Genomic DNA, 24,354 nt, shown 5'->3' on the forward strand with positions numbered 1-24,354 from the left:
GATCACATGCATCATTACTTATACTAGAATTAGCTTCCTTTCTAAGATCATTAGAGATCTCATTAAGTGCTTAGAAATGTTAGGCTTTTCATTACTTTGTATATAAGATGTAGCCTTGATACATTGCAATATGGGATTAACTGAAATGTGACAAATATGTGATGTATTGAGCATTCATAAGATATATTTAATTCTAATTGAAATATACTGTTTCTGTAGTGCTCGTGTCTTAGCTTCAAAGAAATTCTGCATTTATTATATTCATTCCTTTAATTTATTTTATAATCTTACAAATTATTTCATCATTAAAAATTATTAATGAGCATAGACATGAATTTTATTAATATCTTCTCATCTGAATGTGGAATTCATACAAATCCATTAGTTTGAAATGGACATATTTAGAGGAACTTTTAATATTATAATTTATTTTTAATCATATATGCTTACCAACTTACTTAACAGCCGAAAGAACCCTCTAGGACTTATAGTTGCATTAGATGAAGATAACACAGCAAAAGGAGACTTTTTCTGGGATGATGGAGAAACTAAAGGTAAGTCCCAAAGGGGATATGCTTCTTTTTTTATTACTGATTTCAGAGAGGAAGGGAATGAGAAAGAGAAATAGAAATATCAATGATGAGAGAGAATCATCGATACACTGCTACATTCATGCTCCCAACTGGGGATCCAGCCCATAACTCAGGAATGTGTCCTGACCAGGAATTGGGCCATGACCTCCTAGTTCATAGGTCAATGCTCAACCACTGAACCACGCTGGCCAGTCAAGAAGATATACTTTTAAATGTTCATTCTGATGGAGGAAAATTTTGACTTTATTAATGTAAAATTGCATTCACTTCAAAACTGTCACATGTTTTAATTTTGAATTCCTGTTTTTTATCTATTTTAGGGTCTATGTTACTTTATGAAATTTAACATTGTTATTTAAACTATATTTTAATTGCAATATTTAGTTTGGTCTATTGGATCAGTATAAATGTCTTTGACAAGAGTAGAGAGTTTATTAGATTCTTCTTCTTAATTAAACTAGTTAAATCCACATGTACAAATCAGATCAAATTTTCAACTGTCTTATATGATTCTAGTAATTAAAAATAAAATTTTATTACTGTAAAAAAAAAAGAGAAATATATTTAAAGGTGTCAAATTATTTTATAAGGATGTTACTATATAAATGGTTCACAACTTATTTCACTTATTGTGTCTTTAATTTTATTTCATGAGTCCAAACTTGAGAATTCAATAAACCCAGAAAATAAAGAACCAATTCTTTCAAATATCTAATTATGTCAATAGTAAATATATCTGTTTGGCTATAATTTGTCTATTACAGTTACCTTCATAAGTTTGCGAAGTATTTGTATCCCATTTCTCTTAGTAGAAGGCTCTGAATTATGTTTATTTTTAAAAAAATATTTTATTGATTTTTTACAGAGAGGAAGGGAGAGGGATAGAGAGTTAGAAACATCAATGAGAGAGAAACATCGATCAGCTGCCTCCTGCACGCCCCCTCCTGGGAATGTGCCCGCAACCAAGGTACATGCCCTTGACAGGAATTGAACCTGGGACCCTTCAGTCCGTAGGCCAATGCTCTATCCACTGAGCCAAACCGGTTAGGGCTGAAGTATGTTTTTAATATATGTGTATACAAAATAGTTTAGCTCCTATTTTATAGGGCACTACTTCTCTGTGAAGTAAAGACTCTCCTGTGCCTTTAAACATCCAAATATTTCTAAATTAACTCCAAGAAGTAGTCTTCTTGGTGTGCTCTCTTAGAATTTGAAAATATGGAATCTATAAAAAATCTACTTGAGGTCTGGTGCACGAATTCATGCACAGGTGGGGTCCCTCGTCCTGGCTGGCGATCAGGGCCAATCAGGGCCATCTTGCACATTCCTGGAGGGTGGGGGGGGATAGCGGTAGGTTGGCCAGCCAGCCCAGATAGGTCCAATGGGGTAGGGGGAGAGGTCAATCAGGGCTGGCTAGCAGAGGTGGGGGGGGGAGACCATGAGATGTTGGCCCGCCATGGGAGGTTGGCTGTGTTATTGCACTGACCACAAGAGGGCAGCTTCTGCATTGAGCGTCTGCCCCATGGTGGTCAATGTGCACCATAGTGACTGGTCAACTGTTCATTCTGTTTTTCGGATGTAATGGTCATTTAGGCATATATATATATATATATATATATATATATATATATATATATATATACTAGAGGCCCAGCGCACGAAATTCATGGGTGGGTATGGTCCCTAGGCCTGGCCTGCGATCAGGGCCATCTTCCCCAGCTGCCCGCAGCCAGCCCTGCTTCCCACTGCCACCCACCCCTGCTTCCCCATTCGCCATCGAGTGATTGGTGCCTGACGGCCGGGGGAAGAGGCCAAGAGGTCGGCTGTTCTCGCCTGCTCTCTGGCCCTGACCCTGCTGTGGGTGGCCATCAGGTGATCGGAGCCTGCCAAACTGGAAAAGAGACCAAGAGGTGGTCAGTGCTCCTCATAGTGACTGGTCCAGCAGTCATTCTGGTTGTTCTGCTGTTAGGGTCAATTTGCATATTACCCTTTTATTATATAGGATTATTATATAGGATAGATAGATTTTTGTTAAATCAACCCTTTTACATTCTATTTACAATCCAGCAGGTAGAGGCATTCTTTCAAAAGATGACTCAAATCATCCCATCTCTGCTCAAGACCATATAATGCTTTTCTGTTTCACTCAGTTAGGATCAACAGTATTTAACAAGACTTAAAGCACTTGCTATTACCTGCACTTCTGTGTGCACATCTCTCTCTCTCTCTCTCTCTCTCTCTCTCTCTCTCTCTCTCTCTCTCCCCCCTCTCTCTAGCTATCCCCTGCAGCCCTCTATGTATCATTCTACTCCAGCACACTAGCCTTCTTAATTTTTCTCAAATACCTTAGAGCCGAAGAAAACTAGAGTGAGCTGGACAATGAAAATAGGTGTCAAGCATTTACTACATAGAAATAGCATAAAAGTGGACTCCAGCAAACTAAATTATTTGTAAATGTCAATAAAAAATGTTGTTGAGAAAAAAGCTCTGCTGTTAGCATGTGGAACTTGATTTTAAGATTATTTTTGTTTCTTTAATGATATAAATATCCCAAATATATTTATCTTTTCTACTTGTAAAACTTGATATTGGTAATCTACCTTTACATAGAAGATGAATGAAAATATGAAGGTATGATTGAATCAGTCAACTAAAGATGATATCTATATAATTATGTGCTTTCAAGAGATAAAATCACAGTTTTATAAATAATTAACTTGTAAGTAAACATACAAACAACAAAATGACCTTAAATTCAGGTTCTGATTCTAATTTTATTCCCTAGAATTCAAATTATAAGTAAATTAATGTTATTGAGAGAATTGTATAAATCCTAGGATCCCCTTTATATTTTTACTCTGCTTCTTTGAAAAAAGTTTGCTCATAATTTTGTTTCTCTGTTAAAGAAAAATGTTGATAAAAATTTTTAATTTTTATTATAAGTTTTGTTTTCTCTGAATTTCCATAAACATTTTAGCAGTCTTTAAAAAATTGAACTAAACAAATGTGCACTCACTACCTTTATTTACTGGAAACTATACTACTGAGATTACTCTATTTAGAGGTAAATAAAAAGCCTTAATTTAAATGGAAAATTTGCTTTATTAATAAATAGTATTTTTTTTCAAAGTTCTTTTTTGTTTCGTTAATCCTCACCCATTGATTTTTAGAGAGTAGGACAGCGGGAGGGAGAGAAAGAGAAACATGGATTGGTTGCCTCCTGCACACAGTCTGATTGGGATTGAACCTGCAACCCAGATACATGACCTTGACTGGGAATCAAACTTGTGACCTTCTGGGTCATGGGCTGATGCTCTAACCACTGAACATACCATCCAGGGCCAAAATTCTTCTGTTGTATAATTGTAAAAATAGAGCAGAAATGTTAACATTACAATGTGATCGAATAACTTATTTTTTTCTATTTCAGATACCATAGAAAATGGCATCTACATTTTTTACAAATTTTCTGTTTCCAATGTAAGCATTCTCCTTGGACACAGTTAAATATATACCTCATTTAAGTCTGGGTTATGCCTTTATTATGGATTTTTTACATTGACATCCAGATTTCAATAGAAAGAAATGAAATAAATTATGAAATTAAATTGTTAAATTATAAATAAAATGTTAGCTTACATTTTAAAATATTTAAATGTGATCAGTAATTTAATGATGATGAATTGAAGCATAGATATTTTCAGACTTTTTAAAGTATTATGTCTGGTTTAAGAAACATGCTATAGAAAAATAATCTCAACTTACCTGAATATGTTTTTATATATCAGTCATAGCAATAGTTGTCATGGATTTAAAGTGAGGATGAAAAAAATAATCTATGGACAAGGTTACATTTTGAATAATTAAAGGCAATGTTTCTTGTAGGTATTGAGTTTCTTTATATATTATTTTTTATCCCAAACTAAGTTGTTCTTTAACATTAGGGCTGGAGTAGAAAGGTCATATATTAGTTGTAATCTTTGATAATAAATGTTTGGCATGTTTACAAAAAATTGAAGAGTTACTAATGGGCATATTTATATATGCTACTTGGACATGGAGAACTGGTGGGAATGGAAGGATAGATGATTGGTTCTCTTCCTATTTCATAATTGCATTGTTATTTCATTATGTATCCAAAGACCTTCTATTTAGTATAGAACATTATATATATATATTTTTTTCAGAATAAATTAGATATAAGCTGCACACACTCATCATACCAAGAAGGAACTGCTTTAGCATTTGAGACTATTAAAATCCTGGGGCTCACAGACAATGTTATAGGAGTTACAGTGAAAGAAAATAATCAACCAATGCAGACTCACTACAATTACACTTATGATGCTTCCAGCAAGGTAAATATCATCTTTCAATATATTTTAATTGTCATATACTCTCATAGTTAACATTGCATAACCACTCAAGGCTCTTGGTTTTGTGATTTCCTCCGTGACTTTTCTTTTCTTTCCTTTCCTTTTCTTTTCTCCTTTCCTTTCCTTTCCTTTCCTTTCCTTTCCTTTCCTTTCCTTTCCTTTCCTTTCCTTTCCTTTCCTTTCCTTTCCTTTCCTGTTCTTTTCTTTTCTGTTCTTTTCTTTTCTCTTGTTTTTGTTTTCTTTTTCTTTTCTTCTCCTTATGCTGCCAATATTTCATTTTAGGTCATTCCAGTTTATACTTAGACTAGGGACCTGGTGCATGAAGATTTGTGCACTGGATGGGGGGTTGGGGGGAGTGGAGGGAGGTTCCCTCAGCCGGACCTGCACCCTCTCTAATCTGGGAGCCCTCAGGGGAGCCCTCTCTAATCTGGGAGTTTCTGTCTGTCTTTGCAATCATATGAGTGAATTGTCTGAGACCCCCAACCCAGTTTGGTTTGTTGCTCACAGAATAATAGAGGCATTTTTTTTTTCTTTGCTCCATTGGTGGAGATTTCCTGGAAGTTTTAGGATATCTTCCCTTTAATTTTTCCTAGACACTCTGATTTTACTTATGTCTCTCACCTTTGCTTTCCCTCCATCTCCAACCGCAACACTAACTTGCTCTAGGCTCACTTTGCTCTAGTTTCTAGGAGATCCCTCTGCCACCAGAACTATGATTCCCAGAATTCCTGGTGCTCCCTTTGCTCTAGGCTTCTGCTTCCCATCCTGGGGCTGCCATCAGAACTATGATTCCCAGCATTCCTGGTGCTCCCCTCCCTCTGGGCTTCCACTTCTGGTCTTGGGGCTGCCACCAAAACTACTATTCCCAGAATTCCTGGTGCTCTCAAAACTCTGGGTTTTCCGTTTCTGACCAAGGGAGCCACATCCCTCCAAGCCTCCAGCTCTCCTGCTCTGCTCTCTGTCTGGTGACCGAGAGAGCCACATCCCCCTAAAGGAGAGACCAAGGGAGCAACCGAGGGGGCCATGTCTCCCCAAGCTGCCGGCTCTCCCACTCTGCTCTGTGTATGCAAATTATCCACCATCTTTGTTGGGTTAATTTTCATACTCAATCCTCATTGGCTGGGGGGCATGGCTTGTGGGTGTGGCTTGAGCATAGCAAAGGGGTGGTTAATTGGCATGTTTTTCTTTTATTATATAGGATACCAATATTAAGGTGCCTCCTTGCTACTTCTCCCTGTTTAATTTTATCTTTAATGGCACTTATCTATATCTTCCGAGTATTTTCTTATACCATTCTCCTACTCTGAACTCTAAGGTACATCTGTTGATACAGCAGTCTAAATATTTTAGCTTCTCATTTAAGACTCTCAGGCATTGATTTAAGCCATATCTTTAATTATTCTCCCTGCTTCTTTCATGAACTTCCATTGTCCTCAATATACCCTGTACATGTTTCTTCAAATTTTTGTTTAAAGCCCTTCTAGTACAAGACCCCATATTGTACTTTTTGTTTTTGTGAACAGGTGTACTAAAGAGAAAAATAAATATGTGCATTTAAACATATCAAATTAATCTTTCATTATCTCAGTCTCCTTATTTATAACATGTGATATTTAAATCATAATGTTGCTTTGGGTAATGAATATATGTAGTTAAATATTAAAAACAATAAATTAAAACATAGAAGTGATTTTTAGAGGTATTTACTTTCCCACCACTTATATAATACTGAATTATTAGTAATATCAGCCTAAATAAATTATAAATTATTTTAGATACACAATATTTTCAGAGAATTTTTGCCTCTTAAGCCTCTTGGCCCAGAGTTCTTCACTTAGGGACTTTTATAAAAATATGTATTGGCTAATTATTTTTATTTAGTAAATATAGCATAATTTGTATATTCCCAAGACAACAGGAATAAATCAATAGAAATTAAATAGGAAAAATTTATTTGAGAACTTTATGACTTTAACAAAGATTATAAAGATAACATAATACAAAAATATTTTATTTGGTTTTTGCAATTTCAACTTATATATGTCTATTTTTACGTTTATGTAATGATTTGAACAGATACTAATAGACATAGTTTCCTAATTCTAAGTTTTATAAAAAATATTCCTGAATGTAGATTTTTGAAAATACACTGGTATAAAAAACTAAGCTATGTAGATGAAACTTTGGGATAAATTATGTCCATGTTATTCCCAAGTTATATAAACAATAACCAAATGTAACTTTGCAATTTCCCAATCATGTAAATAATTGTGGATAGAATATGCATATATAATCTCTCTCTCTCTCTCTCTCTCTCTCTCTCTATATATATATATATATATCCTCATTTTTGCTTTTATGCATAATGCCATATTAAGACCCCTCTAACTTGTTCCTCAAATATTTCAAACAATGAATAAAATTAAGGACAAAATTAAAGAAATATGTATTAATAAGAAGTTTCCTCCTCAGACTCTAGGAGCCTCTGTATCAAGCAAAGTGCTCAGTTTGTTCTTACCTTTTTCTTCCTTGAGAAACCTAACATGTCTTTCATACCTAGTATGCTCCAGGCATTATTCCAGGTGCTTTAAAGTTTACATATTCATTCTGTATAGCACCCCCTTTCAGTAGGGGTCATTATCAACATTTAAAAATGTGAAAAAGTTGATGGTAGACCATTTTCCCCAAGACTCAAGAGCATTAAATGAAAGAACTGAGAATTTAAGATAATACTTTACCTGAGTATCTATAATTATCATAGTTTTCCTGTTTTGAGGCACTAGCCATTTCAGTGGCATCCTATTCCATTCTTTAAGTATTATATTAAAACTACTTATGACTTGATTTGAAGAATTACTATGGTTGCTGCATTTTATAAATGTTAAATATTTTTAAATTGTCCAATGGTCAGAAATAATCTTTAATGTTTTCTTTGTCTCCAAAGAGTCTCCTAATTTACAATCTCAAGTTTAACCTTGGAAAAAACTTTACCGTTCAGTGGAATCAAATTTTCTCAGAAAATGAAAGATTTAATTGTTATCCAGATGCAGAATCTGCAACCCAGAAAAGCTGTGAAGAACGTGGCTGTGTATGGCAACAGGTAATAAGCATTTTAATTATGATCCATGATATGGTTTTCACATAAGCATTTCATTGTAATATTTACATATTATAATTTTAATTCTACAGCATAGAGACTAAATTCATCTGGATAAGCATTTGGGATTTTAAATTAGGAATTCTGATAGAAAATTTATCTGTATTAATTTTCCAGACCTCGCTTAGTAAATGCCAGACTGAATGAAAGTGTAAGTTGCTTTTCAGGCACTTTGGATAATATAACTTCATTTAATAAAATAATGGTATATCTGATGGCTATACCTCAAAATGATCCTTGTCTTCACCCAATTTCACATTTGTACTTAATGCTGGCATCAGATAGCACAAACTCTCAAGGGTCCTATTGCTCTGATGTCACTGAAACCTCAGATTTAAAAATCTCAGGTATGATGTTCATGAGTGAAGAGGGGCAGGGCTGAGTATTAAAAATAAAATAAAACCTACTCAAAGACATATTTAATTAATTAATTTTAATTAATTAGGTATTATGTGGATAAACCAAGTTTTAAAAAATGATTTGATGAATACTAAGACTATAGGTTTTTATACTATTTCCGTAAATTATACAGCAAGATTGATTTCATCCTAACTAAACAATTAGCAATCTTGATGAACTAACATTAAGAAAGATAAATAAGAATACTTATACAATGATAAAGAGGAATTTGTATTGGGCAAAAATAAAACTATGAGAGAGACATATATAGATTTCACAGTTTTCTGAAGTCAATCATATTTCTGATTCTATTGACATTCAGTTTCATGCAGTTGAAATAAGTATTATAGTATTCCTATTGGTTAAGGATTGCTTGAAGCTGAGAGTATTAGAGAGCTACAATCTGATTTTGTTAAACAAAATAGGATTTTTTTTTTTTTTACAAATAAGAATCCAAGGCCTAATATGCTGAACCCTCAATGTCATCAGTGTCCTGTATTTCTCATTCATTTTTCATCATCAAGCTTGTGTTATAGCTTCCACCATTATATATGCATTCCAAGTCCAGAAAGTATAATTGCAAAGGGCATCCTAATTAATCACCTTGTACCATTTTCTTTTAAGGAGGTTTGTGGGGTCATATACAACTTCCTCAAAAGAGAACTGAAAATGTAGATGGGCACATTTCTTTCCCCAACAGAATAATAATCTATATATATATATAAAAGCCTAAGTGACCGGACAACTGGCTGCTATGATGTACACTGACCACCAGGGGGCAGATGCTCAGCACAGAAGCTGCCCCCTGGTAGTCAGTGTGCTCCCATAGCAGGAATACTGCTTAACTGACCGATGGGCACCAGACGCAGGGCTTACAGCTGGTGAGCATCGCTGTGGTGGCGCGAGCTTCCCAGTTGGGACTGACTAGGCATGAACCTGTGGCAGGCGCAGCAGGGCCAGGATGAGCGGGAGTGGCAGGCAGGAATGGTAGGAGGAATTGGACTGCCGGTTTTGGCCCAATCACCACAGGCCATGCTGAGGGACCCCACCAGTGTATAAAACCGTGCACAGGGCCTCTAGTTTAATAAATAAGAAAGATTGGATAATGGATTGTGGTAAGGAAACTAGTCCTTAGTGCCACAATTATTGTTTTTCTTAGATCCTATTTTTCACCCCTAAGTAAACCAATTAGCTCTGATCTTTGATCAGTATTTTTATTTCAAGTACTGGTCCAGATGTAATTGACCAATATAAGGACCAGTTATTAAATAAAAAATAATACAGTTCTGCATAAGTAGAAGAAAATAATTTTAAGTACTTGCCCTTTTGAGATTTGTTGCAGAGCTGTTTAACACACAGAAGGCAATAGTCAGTATGAAGAGAAAGAACATGCATGGATCAAAATTTATGAGTCATATACTTAATTTTTGCAAAGACTACACAATTATTCTATTTTCTGAGTTGAAAATAGAAATTTGATCCTTCTGCTCTACTGGTCTGTCTTTAGAGTTAAAATACAAATATCTTATATAACATTTTAGTACATGGTATCTTTGGTTACATAATAGATATTTCATATTGCTACTGCAATTTCACTTTATATTATACAATAAAATCTGTAAAGCAAACAAAATGTGATTAAGCATGTTTACCTCACATTTTTGAAAGCCAAATATTACAATGCTTACAGTGTCTGTCAATAAACATATATTGTGTTTTCAGACTATGTCCAGAGCACCTGATTGTTACTTTCCTAGAAATGACAACCCTTATTTAGTCACTTCAACTGCATATTCACCAATGGGTATAACCGCTGACCTCCAGCTGAACACTGCAAATGCTCGAATAAAGCGACCTTCAGAACCCATCTCAACTCTTCGTGTGGAGGTGAAATATCACAAAAATGACATGCTGCAGTTCAAGGTATGTTTAGTATAAATAATTAAGTATTATTAATTGGATTGATGACTTATTTTTCTATAAAGCTTATAGCTAAATGCACATTAAATAAAGTTCTGATTTATGTTAACTTTGTGAATAAGCATATAATAGTAATTTTCAGGGTGATTTGAGTGGGCTAGAAGGGGGAGAAAGGGATACCTGTAATCTTTTCAACACTAAAGATAAATTTTAAATATATATTTAAACCAGTGGCCTGGGAGCACAAATTCATGCACATTGAAAGAAAATTAGAAGGTGGCCGGCAGGGCAGAACTGGGCAAGATGGGCCGGACAAGCCCTGGAGCCAACCTCCGGTGGTCCCTCCCTAGCCAGCTGCACCTCGGGCAGCGCCAGGGCTCGAAGGGCATCTGTGGAGTGACTGGGGTCCCTCTGGCAGGTGGGGTCCCTCAGTCTGGCCTGTGAGAATCAGGCCAAAACTGACATCCCCTGAGGGGTCCCTGAGTGCAAGAGGGTACTCTGCAAAGTTGCTGTTGTAGAGTGTGGAACGCAAATGCGAGAGTGCAGTAGACTGGATTCGGGGCTGAAAGTGCCCCAGCAACAACATAACCCATGGCCGAAGGTGGAATCACATGGCCCTGAGAGGAATCGGGAGCCCTCCTCTCTGGTTCTGGGGTGTGCCACCTGAGAACCACCTCTGCCAAGTTACTGCAGCTCTGCAGCTCCTGCGTTGAGTGTCTGCCCCCTGGTGGTCAGTGTGTGACATACCTACCGGCCGGGCCGGTTGAATGGTTGCTTAGCCTTTATAAATTGGCTATATATATTGTACATATATATGGGCCATGGATAAATCACTTAGAATGCACTATGTTGCTAATATCATTAAAATAAGCAAAATAAAAAAAGCAAGACAGGATGCTTACTATTTCCATTATTTTTACATAGTTATCTAAATTTTCTGAATAATGCCTTAAGACATACAAAAACATTCAGATTTCTTTCAAAAGTTACACTTATATGTATATATTTTTTACTTAAGACATCTAAAAATCCATTAAAAACAATAACACTATTACAAATAATAAGATCAGCAAAATGACTATAAAATGTATTTTCAAAAAATGTTTTACTGTACACTATCATTCACCATCTAGAAATTGAAACGGTGGCAAATCCAATTAGCAAAATCAAAGGAGAAGTACAGTCATATAAATACTAAAAATATTTAAATCATAGAAGTGAGTTGACTGTCTATAAGAAAAATAACTATTAAAAAGTTTTGATATATATTAAATAAGTACTGAGGAATCCTAACAGAATAAATTTTTAAAAAGTTAACTCATTTTTATCAATTGATGCTTTTAAATAGTTTTCATAGAAATCTCAATGGAATATTATTGGAAACTTAATTAAAAAAAACCTTTAATTTACCTGGAAAAGTAAACATTTGGCAATGACAATATTTAAAGTTTATCTAAAAAAATAGATAACATTTACAAAATTAAAACAGCATAATTGCAGTTAGAATAACTTCATAGTTTATTGTAAAGTGATGACACAAAATATAACTGTATGTGTGTATATATATAACATATAATGATATACATATATATATATGTAGTTTTATATATATGTACTAGAGGCCCGGTGCAAGAAATTCATACACAGGTAGAGTCCCTAGGCCTGGCCAGAGATCAGGGCCAATCAGGGCCTTCTGGTTGCCAGCTGGGGCCTTCCTTTGTTCCATGACACCCCCTGGTGGTCAGCACACATCATAGTGAGCAATTGAACTCCCAGTCTCCTGATTGAACTCCCAAGGGGGACACTTTGCATATTAGCCATATATATATATATATATATATATATGTATATAAATTAAGTAATTCAAACAAAGCTTAGAAAACAACTAGCTGCATATTTATCTTGTATCTGGCTAGTAAAGATCTTTCAAACCATAGATATAAAGACATAAAAATCATAGATAAAAATCTATGTATTTCCTAAGTAAAAAATTATATTTCAACATTAATAAACACTATAACAGAAAACAAATAAAAAATGGATAACTATCTGACACGTTGGTCATATAAAGCAAGCAATTTCAACTTATACAAACAAGAAAAATATCAAGATCTAAAACAAGCATATAACAGAAGAAGAAATAATAATTGGGAATAAAAATATTATAATACTTATACTCATTGACCAGAAGAATAAAAGACAAATTCAAAGAATGGGAAATCTCAATGTTGAATAACCATGTGGAAAAACGTTGGTCAACATTATCAAGGAAATAAAGGACAATTTAGAACACAAACACCTTTAACGTACCATAAAACAGTATTAGAACACACATTTTGGTGAGAATATTAATTAGTACACTAATTCTGGCAAACACTTTACAAATAGATATCAAAGGGACCTTACAAATATCAGTATATTCTTACCCAATTCTTTACTTCTAAGAAATTACTGAGGGAATGAAGGCATGAATAAATATAAATTTACATTAATATGTAGGATCACACATATGACAAAAATATTGAAACAACTACTGTGTCTAAACAGAAGTGAAAAATAATTTTGTATCTCCATAAAGAGACTATTTAGCTCTAAAAGATGATTTTGATGATTTATCATTATGCAGAAAAAAATTGCAAAATTTAAAAAAGCATAAAATACAGTAGGTAATTTGATCTCATTATCTGTTCATGTATGTATATGGGATTGGATATATATATATATATATATATATATGGTGTCCCCAAAAAGTGTATACAAACTGTAATAACTGATAGCTTCAGATTCTATTACATTTTGAAAATGAAATGTATTTTAATAAACATTGCCTTTAGAGTGTGTATACATTTTTTGGAATATATATATATACACACACACACACACACACAGACACACATATGGGCCATAGATACAGAATTAAGAATTATATAAACAAGCATACTATATATGTTATTGTTTGAACCATCATTTAATTTTTTTTATTTTATTTATTTATTTATTTATTTATTTATTTATTTTATTGCTAAAAGTATTACAAAGGGTATTACATATGTGTCCTTCCCCCCCCACGGCCTCGACAATCCCCTGGCCTCCCTTACCCCCCAGTGTCTTATGTCCATTGGTTATGCTCATATGCATGCATACAAGTCCTTCGGTTGATCTCTTACCTGCCTCCCTCCTGCCCCCCAACCCTCCCTGGCCTTCCCACTGCAGTTTGATAATCAGTTTGAGGCAGCTCTGCCTCTGTATCTATTATTGTTCAAAAGTTTGTAATGGTCTTTATTATCCATGAATGAGTGAGATCATGTGGTATTTTTCCTTCATTGACTGGCTTATTTCACTTAGCATAATGCTCTCCAGTTCCATCCATGCTGTTGCAAATGGTAAGAGTTCCTTCTTTTTTATAGCAGCATAGTATTCCATCGTGTAGATGCACCACAGTTTTCTAATCCATTCATCTACTGATGGGCACTTAGGCTGTTTCCAGATCTTAGCTATGGTGAATTGTGCTGCTATGAACATCTGGGTGCACATATCCTATCTGATTGGTGTTTCTGGTTTCTTGGGATATATTCCTAGAAGTGGGATCCCAGGGTCAAATGGGAGTTCCATTTTTAGTTTTTTGAGGAAAGTCCATACTGTCTTCCATAGTGGCTGCACCAGTCTGCATTCCCACCAGCAGTGCACAAGTGTTCCTTTTTCTCCACATCCTCTCCAGCACTTGTCGTTTGTTGATTTGTTGATGATAGCCATTCTGACAGGTGTGAGATGGTACCCCATTGTTGTTTTGATTTGCATGTCTTGGATGATTAGTGACTTTGAGCATGTTTTCGTATATCTCTTGGCTTTCTGAATGTCCTCTTTTGAAAAGTGTCTATTTAGATCCTTTGCCCATTTTTTTTTATTGGATTGTTTATCTTCTTTTTGTTAAGTTGTATGAGCTCCCTATAAATTTTGGAGATTAGGCCCTTATCAGATATGAGGTTGGCAAATATGTTTTCCCACGCAGTGGGTTTTCTTGTTGTTTTGTTGATGGTTTCTTTTGCTGTGCAGAAGCTTTTTCTTTTGATGTAGTCCCATTTGTTCAGTTTCTCTTTAGCTTCAACTGCCCTAGGAGCTGTATCAGTGAAGAAATTGCTTTGGCATATATCTGAGATTTTGTTGCCTTTGGATTCTTCTAGAATTTTTATGGTTTCCTGTCGTACATTTAAGTCCTTTATCCATTTTGAATTTATTCTTGTGTATGGTGTAAGTTGGTGGTCTAGTTTCATTTTCTTGCATATATCTGTCCAGTTTCTCCAACACCATTTATTGAAGAGACTATCTTGGCTCCATTGTATGTTCTTGCCTCCTTTGTCAAATATTAATTGAGCATATTGGTTCGGGCTAATTTCTGGACTCTCTATTCTATTCCATTGATCTATATGTCTGTTCTTGTGCGAGTACCAGGCAGTTTTGAGAACAGTGGCTTTGTAATACAGCTTGATATCTGGCATTGAGATCCCACCTACTTTGTTCTTTTTCAGGATTGCTGCAGCTATTCGGGGTCTTTTTTTATTCCAGATGAATTTTTGGAGAGTTCGTTCTAGATCTTTGAAGTAGGCCATTGGTATTTTAATGGGAAGGGCGTTGAATTTATAGATGGCTTTGGGTAGTATGGACATTTTAATGATGTTGATTCTACCAATCCAAGAACATGGTATGTTCTTCCATCTCTTTATGTCTACCTCTATCTCTTTTTTCAACGTCCTGTAGTTTTCTGAGTAGAGGTCTTTTACCTCTTTAGTTAAGTTTATTCCTAGGTATCTTAATTTTTTTGGTGCGATGGTAAATGGGATTGTTTTTATAATCTCTCTTTCTGAAAGTTCACTATTGGTGTATAGAAATGCCTCAGATTTCTTGGGGTTAATTTTTTATCCTGCTACATTGCCAAATTCATGTATTAAGTCTAGTAGTTTTTTGATGGAGTCTCTAGGTTTTGTATGTATAATATCATGTCATCTGCAAATAAGGACAGTTTTACTTCCTCTTTTCCAATTTGGATGCCTTTTATTTCTTCTTCTTGTCTAATTGCAATGGCTAATACTTCCAGGACTATGTTGAACAGGAGTGGTGAGAGTGGGCATCCCTGTCTTGTTCCTGTTCTTAGGGGAAATGGTGTTAGTTTTTGTCCATTGAGTATGATGTTGGCTGTGGGTTTGTCATATATGGCTTTTATTATGTTGAGGTATGATCCTTCTATTCCCACCTTGCTGAGAGTTTTTATCAAAAATGGGTGTTGGATTTTGTCGAATGCTTTTTCTGCATCAATTGATATGACCATGTGGTTTTTTTCTTTCAATTTGTTTATGTGATGTATCACGTTTATTGATTTACTGATGTTGTACCATCCTTGCATCCCTGGGATAAATCCTACTTAGTCATGGTGTATGATCCTTCTGATGTACTGCTGGATCCGATTTGCTGAGATTTTGTTGAGGATTTTGGCATCTATGTTCATGAGAGATATTGGCCTGTAATTATCTTTCATTGTGTTGTTTTTACTTGGTTTTGGTATTAGGGTGATGCTGGCTTCATAGAATGAGCTTGGAAGTGTTTCTTCCTCTTGAATTTTTTGTAGTAGTCTGAGGAGGGTAGGTTTTAGTTCTTCCTTGAATGTTTGGTAAAACTCCCCTGTGAGTGTATATATATATATATATATATATATATATATATATATATATATATTATTGTTTGAACCATCATTTAATTTTTTTAATATTTAAATACCATGCCACCAAACTAGAGCAAAATGTTTCTATTTTTATTATTATCTGCAATAGATTTATGACCCGAAAAATAAGAGATATGAAGTTCCAGTACCATTAAACATTCCAAGCACGCCAACAAGTACTTATGAAAATAGACTTTATGATGTTGAAATCCAGAAAAATCCTTTTGGCATTTGGATTCGACGAAGAAGCACAGGAAGAGTTATGTAAGTGATTGAATTATTTGAAATGAACAATATTTTAATTTTATCCTAGGAGGGGAAAAGAAAGATGATTATTTTCACAGCCTTCACTGTGCTAGAGTATCATCATACTAAAAATGGTATTAGTCATATCAAATAAGTTGACTTACTTTAACATTTTTTAAAAATATATTTTATTGATTTTTTACAGAGAGGAAGGGAGAGGGATTGAGAGTTAGAAACATCAATGAGAGAGAAACATCCATCAGCTGCCTCCTGCATACCTCCTACTGGGGATGTGCCCGCAACCAAGGTACATGCCCTTGACCGGAATCGAACCTGGGACCCTTCAGACCACAGGCCAATGCTCTATCCACTTAGCCAAAACGGTTAAGGCATAACATTTTTAACTTAAACAATTAGAACATAATAGGACTATCATTAAGGATTGCCTAAATGTCATTTACAATTTGGATGTGATTGATTTTATTATTACATATTAAGACTTATTTTTCAAAGCAAGTTGAGAACCAAGCCAAGACTCCTCTTGAAAATCATGATGAGTTTTAGCAAAATAAGTAATTGGAAATTTGTTATGTAAATATTTTATTAGACTTTTGTAATCAAAGTTTAATGGTCCTGGAATTTGATTGAGTTAATGTTATTTCTGCTAGGCACTAATGAAAGAAAATTAAGATACATACATGTAGATATATTTATATCATAATGAATAAATTTAAGAAAAAAGTTTTGGTTTTTTTGTGTGAAATTCTCTATTTGTAGAGAATTATAAAATATTAAAAGATACTTTAATGTAATTTAAACTTCCCATGCTATCTCTGAGAAGATGTTGACCAGATGTTTTCACAACATGTTGTCAGAATGGATACAAATAATAAAGAAAAATATATCTGTATTTAAAAAAAAAATTATGAGAATGATTTTGTTCCAAAGGTTAACAAACTCAGCCATTTTGTAAAAAAATCCTGGTGCAAAATTATACTTATCATTATTTGAGAATCATTATTACTTAGTAAATACTTTTTCATAACTAATATAAAAATGAAAAATATCCCAAACTCTTTGTAATACTTATATTTTCTTACACTGCCAATCCTAATTATTTTCCTCCTTTATGTTCTTGCAAATGACTGGAAAAACAATACATTCTCTGCAACACATTTCTTATGGATATTTTTTTAAAACACTGATTTTTATAAATACAAAAAGAAAATTATTGGAAATATTAAAAAGGGAGAATTTTAAATTAAAATATAAATTATGCCTTATAGTTTTGATATCTTTTTATTCTATATGTAGGAATATTGATATTTTTTTATTCTATATGTAGAAAAAACATTACTGGGCTATCTGAAGGTAACAGGTTTCTAGGACCTATGTTACTTCCATATCATATATTATTTATAACTTCAGATTAATTTTATTTTTAAAAGCAATATATTTATTTTTAAAAGCAAGATAAACATAGCCCTAACCGGTTTGGCTCAGTGGATAGAGCATCGACCTGCAGACTGAAGGGTCCCAGGTTTGATTTTGATTAAGGCCATGTACCTTGGTTGAGGGCACATCCCTAGTAGGGCGTGTGCAGAAGGCACCTGATTGATGTTTCTCTCATCAATGTTTCTAACTCTCTATCCCTCTCCTTTCCTCTCTGTAAAAAAAAATCAATAGAATATATTTAAAAATAAAATAAAGAGAAATAGTCACATTAATCATATTATGGTTCACTGTATTGATAATGGTGAATATGTGAAATATATTTGAGGTATTCCTTGACTTAGCCAAAATAAATATATTTTGTAATAATTATCTATTACCATTTGGTATCTGCTTACAATAAAGAATATAGAGAGAATATTATTGATTTTTAGCTCACCAAGGAAGAATCACCATTGTTATTTGTGATACTATTTTGTAAATGTTTACAGAAATAGAATTGTTTTCTTTTGTTTTTAGCTGGGATTCTCGCCTACCTGGATTTACTTTTAATGACCAGTTCATTCAAATATCTACTCGCCTGCCATCAGAATATATATATGGTTTTGGGGAAGTGGAACACACAGCATTTAAGCGAGATCTAAACTGGAACACTTGGGGAATGTTCACAAGAGACCAACCCCCTGGTGTAGGTATCAATCTTCAGCTATCTCATGAGGCATCTAAGACCATGATTAGGATCCCAGCCCGTTCTATGTAGGCCTGTACTAGTACTTCGGTATTAAAGTAATGACAGAGATGCTGGAGATCTGCAGAGTTGCTAAAATAATTTTCTGAAAAACAAACAAAGAAGTCACCATCAATTGCTGGCAAAAGTAGAGGATTAGTTGGATAACATTGAGTACAGTGAGAGATGAGGTAGTGCCCCGATTCATTATCTCAAATGTAGAGAAAGAGCATTAAGATTCAGTATTCCCTGCCAAATCCATGTTTACTCTCAGCTTTTAGAAAATAACTGAATAGTTCTCTTTAACTTCTTTTCTTTTACTTCTTAGATAATGATTTGATGCCAACTTTTTCCTGTATGACACACAGCTGCAGTTGTGCATTTTTATGAGTCCGTACTGCTAGTTACATCTTTAAAAAATGTTTTTATAAGCTCATGTCACTTTTCCCAATGTTCCAACTTATTAATTAAATACACATCATGAATATTTAATGCACTGCAGAACTAATATCAGCTATAATTATGAAACCAAAATGTGGTGTTCGGGTCCGAGTTCGTTGTCTCACAAAATTGAAAACTGAGTTTGTGGACAAAAACAGTAGGTGGAAGCAAAGTTTATTGAGACAAAGACAGACTCCCCGAAGCATGGAACAGCAGAGAGGGTCCAAAGCAGGTTACCAATGAAGCTTCTCTGTCTCAGGTTCCAAAGTCCCATGTCCCCCAAGCCAGGCCTGGGAAAGGTGCTGCTGGGGTTCCAAAAGCAGGCCAGTGTACAGAGCTTGCGTTCCATGTTGCAGCCATGTGTAGTTCAGCATCCAAGCTAATTAAAATCCATTAAATCCATTAGTCCATGTGTCGAGTCCCACATGGCCATAAGCCAGGTGCACACAGGGGAGCACATCCACTGCTACAGGAGAGGCAGGGACCCAGTGAGAGAGAGAGAGAGAGAGAGAGAGAGAGAGAGAGAACTTTTTTTGTTTAGTGGTAGATACATGCCTTGTTAGCTTCTGATTGGTCCTTTCCAAGAATTCTGCCTTAGTAACATACTTAGGATTGGTCATACGCCTCACTGACTTGTGATTAGTTATCTGCAAGCTGTCTGTCTTAGCAAGGTCCATACATTTTAAAGTTCACATCTCTCACTGGCGCCCTTCTTTCCCCACCCAGCTGGGTTGCCTGAGCTGGGTTCAGTTCTAGGTTCTTTTGTTTGACTCTATGGTGCCGTCAACAAGCTGTATCCCGTCCCTGTCTTCAAGGTCCTGTTATTCGAGGACAATGGTTCTCAACCTTCCCAATGCCGAGACCCTTTAATACAGTTCCTCATGTTGTGGTGACCCCCAATTTCACTGTTACAAATTGAGCATAATTAAAGCATAGTGATTAATCACAAAAACAATATGTAATTATATATGTGTTTTCCAATGGTCTTGGGCGACCCCTGTGAAAGGGTCGTTTGACCCCCAAAGGGGTCGCAATCCACAGGTTGAGAACCGTTGGTCTATACCTTCCCCACTCTTCTACCTCTCCCACGGTCCCATCTCTGACTGCCTAGCCCTTCTATCTCCTCAGTTATTCTAGACATATCATGAAAAAATACATTTTTTATAAAATACTAGCTTATTTCCATGTGCCACATGTGATGTTCACTTAAAGGGAATGTTAATTACATCTTTTAGCTAGAGTTTTATTGTGCCTAAACAAGATCAGATTAATTACTTAAGAGGTTGAGTAGTTTAATCATTTTTATGGAAATAAATTATTGAAAAAGAAATGCAACTGTATAAAATAATTAACATATAAAATCTGTAGGAAAAACCCTAATTACTCTAATCCCAATGGATTTTTATGTCAATATGAGACAGTTTTGTGGGTGTTACATATCTGTATATTTATTTGCATGATCTAAAGCAATCATAGTTCTAAGAATGAACAAAATTAATTTCAAAGGGAAATGTGGTTAATTCAGTTTGTATGTGCAAGGGAGTAACATTTAACTTCCTAGGCTCACTCTTATAATGAATTTAAATATTCAACAAACTTTACATAGTCTTATCATCTGAATATATGTTATGTTTATTTTTTTAGTATAAACTAAATTCCTATGGATTTCATCCCTATCACATGGCTCTGGAAGATGAGGACAACGCTCATGGAGTTTTCTTTCTTAACAGCAATGCAATGGGTAAAACCATCATATTTAAGATTTCTCATGTGGAGTGTTGTGAGCTCACGTTCCTACTCAGGCTCTGTTATGTGACTTTTAATAAATACTATTTTGTATATAGATAACAATGTAATCATGTTTTGAATTTCTAGATGTGACATTTCAGCCAACTCCTGCTCTAACTTACCGCACAATTGGAGGAATCTTGGACTTTTACATGTTTTTGGGCCCAACTCCAGAAGTTGCAACAAAGCAATTCCATGAAGTATGATTGAGTTTGTTTTTAGAAAAAAAAACAAACACATAAATTTCTCTCCATAAGTAATTCTCTTAGTTCACAAATAATTTTTGTTTTTAAAGGTAATTGGCCGACCAGTCATGCCACCTTATTGGGCTTTGGGATTCCAATTATGTCGTTATGGCTACAAAAATACTTCAGAGGTTCAGGAAGTATATGAAAACATGACAGCTGCTCAGATCCCCTATGTATGTACATAAACTTTTAAGACTGTGTTAAATATGTCATGTAGAAAATCAGAATGAAATAATTAAACACATGTGCTTTAAAATTATTTTTAGCATTTGGCAATAATCAAGGCTTAGTTTTTAGGAGCACCTAATAAATTGGAAATAACATTTTTATAAAATGTAAAATCTTTATTAGGAATATTTATTAGGATAAAGGAAAAGTAATAATATCATTTCTTTTTCTATTTTTTTCTCCTGTTCCATGCCCCAGAGTTGTATTAAACAAGTCACTGTGCATTTGTATCTCTCTCATCAACATCGGGTGGCATAGATAGTCAGACACATTCCCCATATTCTCTTTAGTTGAGAGGAAGGGTCTACACAATTATTCCATCAACCAATGTGAGAAATTACGGGGAAGAAATTGGAGGTAAAACTGTGCTTTTTGCCCTGGGATAGATGATACTTGTAATGTTAGAATACAGAATTAGAGGGCTGGCAGAATATCCTTCTCTCTCAATGTTTGGGAAAATGAATATTCCTAAGTATCCAGGAATAATCAGTCCCTGTAATTTTATATTTTAGTGGTAAGGAATCCTGGAGATCTCATGGTAACACGTAAGCATGGGAATCTAGAGTGCTATTTGTATATAAGGACTCATTCTAAGAAGAATGAGAAGGACCTTATTATAAGACATGAGTGCATATAGTACAATTCAATATCTGGTTCCCGAACATATTATAATGGAGATATTAGCTATATAATGGGTGAGATAGAAATGTGCAAGTGGTATTTTTTTAAAGAAAAGGAGATTTTTCCCATTTTTTTTAATAAAAAGGGTCATCCACTATATTTGCCATATATTTTATAGCAACTAGAAGAAAATCAAGCTAATTTCTATTAACACATTTCCTCATTTTGTGGTGATCCCCAATTTCACTGTTACAAATTGAACATAATTAAAGCATAGTGATTAATCACAAAAAATATGTAATTATATATGTGTTTTCCGATGGTCTTAGGTGACCCCTGTGAAAGGATCGTTTGACCCCCAAAGGGGTCTCGATCCACAGGTTTCTATTAACAGAAAATATTTAACAAATTTGTTATTTAGTAGGCCTCTTTTATTAGTTTAAACATATCTGCAAATACCTATTTCAAGGCATTGTCTTGCTTATATTAGCTTGGGCTATTATTTCAAAGTTGACTTTGTTGACTAAAAAAAGAAAAAAAAATCTTACACAATTGAATGGATTTACTAGTAACTCTTTCTTCCTCTTGGGAAATATTAGAATTATTTGAAATTACCCTATATTTGCATTATTTTTCCAGAAACAGTGCAATGCCTATTTCTGTATACATTGTACAAAATTCCAAATTGCCATTTAACATAATTTTATAATGTCATTAATCCTTTACTTCTGTGCCTTCCTGTTTCCTCTGGGAATTACATGATAAAAGATACTGATTTGAAAGAATTTTGACTTCTAAGTCAAAATTATGAAATGGACTGTTAACAAAACAAAACATTTATGTGACCTTGCTCTTAGAATATTTGGCGTCCTTACATGCTACTTTTATTCCTGAGTGTTGCATTACCTGATTAATTCTCTTTCTAATCGAGTGAAGAGGCACTGAAACTTTTATATTGGTATTGTTTTCATAAGTATGATAAAATGTGATACACTCACACTTGTGATTCTTGCTCCACTACCTCAATTCTCATATTTTTCAGGATGTACAATACACAGACATTGATTACATGGAAAGGCAACTAGACTTCACGATCGGTGAAGACTTCCGTGACCTTCCTCAGTTTGTTGACAAAATAAGAAGTGAAGGAATGAGATACATCATTATCTTGGTCTGTATTTATAGTTTATATTTTTTCTGAGTCTTATTACCTTTCTTTTATTAAGATTTTTTCTCCTAGATATAGGGATATGGGAGGTGTTTCAAAATAGGAATTATATAAGTTTGATTCTACTCCCAAATCTACAACTTTCTTCCTTTAACACCTCATTTTATGTACATGGGCTGCTACAGAATACCTAATACTTGGTATATCTTTAGAGACCTAAGACTAAAGCTGGGAGTCAAAAGCTAGCTGGTTTTTAGTAATCACTCATGCTGTAAACTGGCCTCAATGTATAGAAGCTATCTCAAAGTGATGATGGATTTTTTTTCTTCTTATACATCTATCTCCCAAATCATTCTCTAGGACTGCATCTTACTTTTCTCATGTTTGAAATTTTGCCTTCAACTTAGTGATTCAGTGGGGAGCACATTTTATCCATATCTCACAAGAAGTATGCTAAGCGGCCAGAAATCCCTCTGGGAAAATAAAGACAAAAGAAAAACTCTAGTAATCTTGCTTGAAATCGTAGCAAATATATTCTCAAAGTTCTTACTTTTTTTTTTTCCTAAGGAATTTAGAAGAGAACATAGCTAGAACAATAAAGTTTATATCATCAGTCAATTTCTTAGTCCATGTCTATGAGAGCACAGTATAATGATAATATGGTAATAGAAAATTCCAATGTTTCGTAACAACTACCCAAGAGGCCCTGGTTTTATTCCATAGTAATGGGATTTGTATTTCATTTCAATTTAGGATCCAGCAATTTCAGGAAATGAAACGAAGCCTTACCCTGCATTTACAAGAGGACAGGAAAAAGATGTCTTTATCAAATGGCCTAATACCAATGACATCTGTTGGGCAAAGGTACTGAATTGACCTTGAAATAAAATATGTAAAACATGCTATTTCATTGAATGTTTCTACTGAATTAAAACACTGTTAAAAACATGTTAGAGAAATATATGTATTGTGTGGAATGTAATAGTTTAATAGCTAATAAAGAAAAGAATATATGCTGTTGAGTTTAATCCAAATTATTAGAAACAGAGAAAGAAGTCATATAAGTTATATGTCCAAATACTATTTATTTCATTTTTAAATTGTATTTCTTGTATTTCTTGTTACTTTATTTTTTATTACAAAACTACCATTAATAACATGGCAATTTATTATTCTATACTGCAAGGGTCAATTAAATGTATGCACTTCTCTTAAAAACATTTCATTAACAAAATAAGCAATGTTTTTTAAGAGCTATTTTCATATTTCTAATTTGA

The 24,354-nt window shown here is 34.3% G+C and overlaps 1 protein-coding gene across 1 annotated transcript in view; it reads left to right on the forward strand.

Annotated features, from left to right (window-relative positions):
* Positions 1-24,354, forward strand: part of SI (sucrase-isomaltase) — an 89,200-nt gene that overhangs the window by 39,331 nt on the left and 25,515 nt on the right. The window contains exons 22-33 of the mRNA XM_070406876.1: positions 466-554; positions 4,024-4,073; positions 4,781-4,951; positions 7,914-8,069; positions 10,248-10,448; positions 16,268-16,422; positions 18,376-18,544; positions 20,669-20,765; positions 20,900-21,012; positions 21,108-21,233; positions 22,952-23,080; positions 23,831-23,941. Of these exons, the coding sequence (XP_070262977.1) occupies positions 466-554; positions 4,024-4,073; positions 4,781-4,951; positions 7,914-8,069; positions 10,248-10,448; positions 16,268-16,422; positions 18,376-18,544; positions 20,669-20,765; positions 20,900-21,012; positions 21,108-21,233; positions 22,952-23,080; positions 23,831-23,941 (1,567 nt within the window). The remainder of the gene's footprint in view (positions 1-465; positions 555-4,023; positions 4,074-4,780; positions 4,952-7,913; positions 8,070-10,247; positions 10,449-16,267; positions 16,423-18,375; positions 18,545-20,668; positions 20,766-20,899; positions 21,013-21,107; positions 21,234-22,951; positions 23,081-23,830; positions 23,942-24,354) is intronic.

Source organism: Myotis yumanensis, unplaced genomic scaffold (assembly GCF_028538775.1).
Source record: "Myotis yumanensis isolate MYYU_CA2020_CCGP unplaced genomic scaffold, mMyoYum1.0.hap1 SCAF_2, whole genome shotgun sequence".
Lineage (NCBI taxonomy): Eukaryota > Metazoa > Chordata > Mammalia > Chiroptera > Vespertilionidae > Myotis > Myotis yumanensis.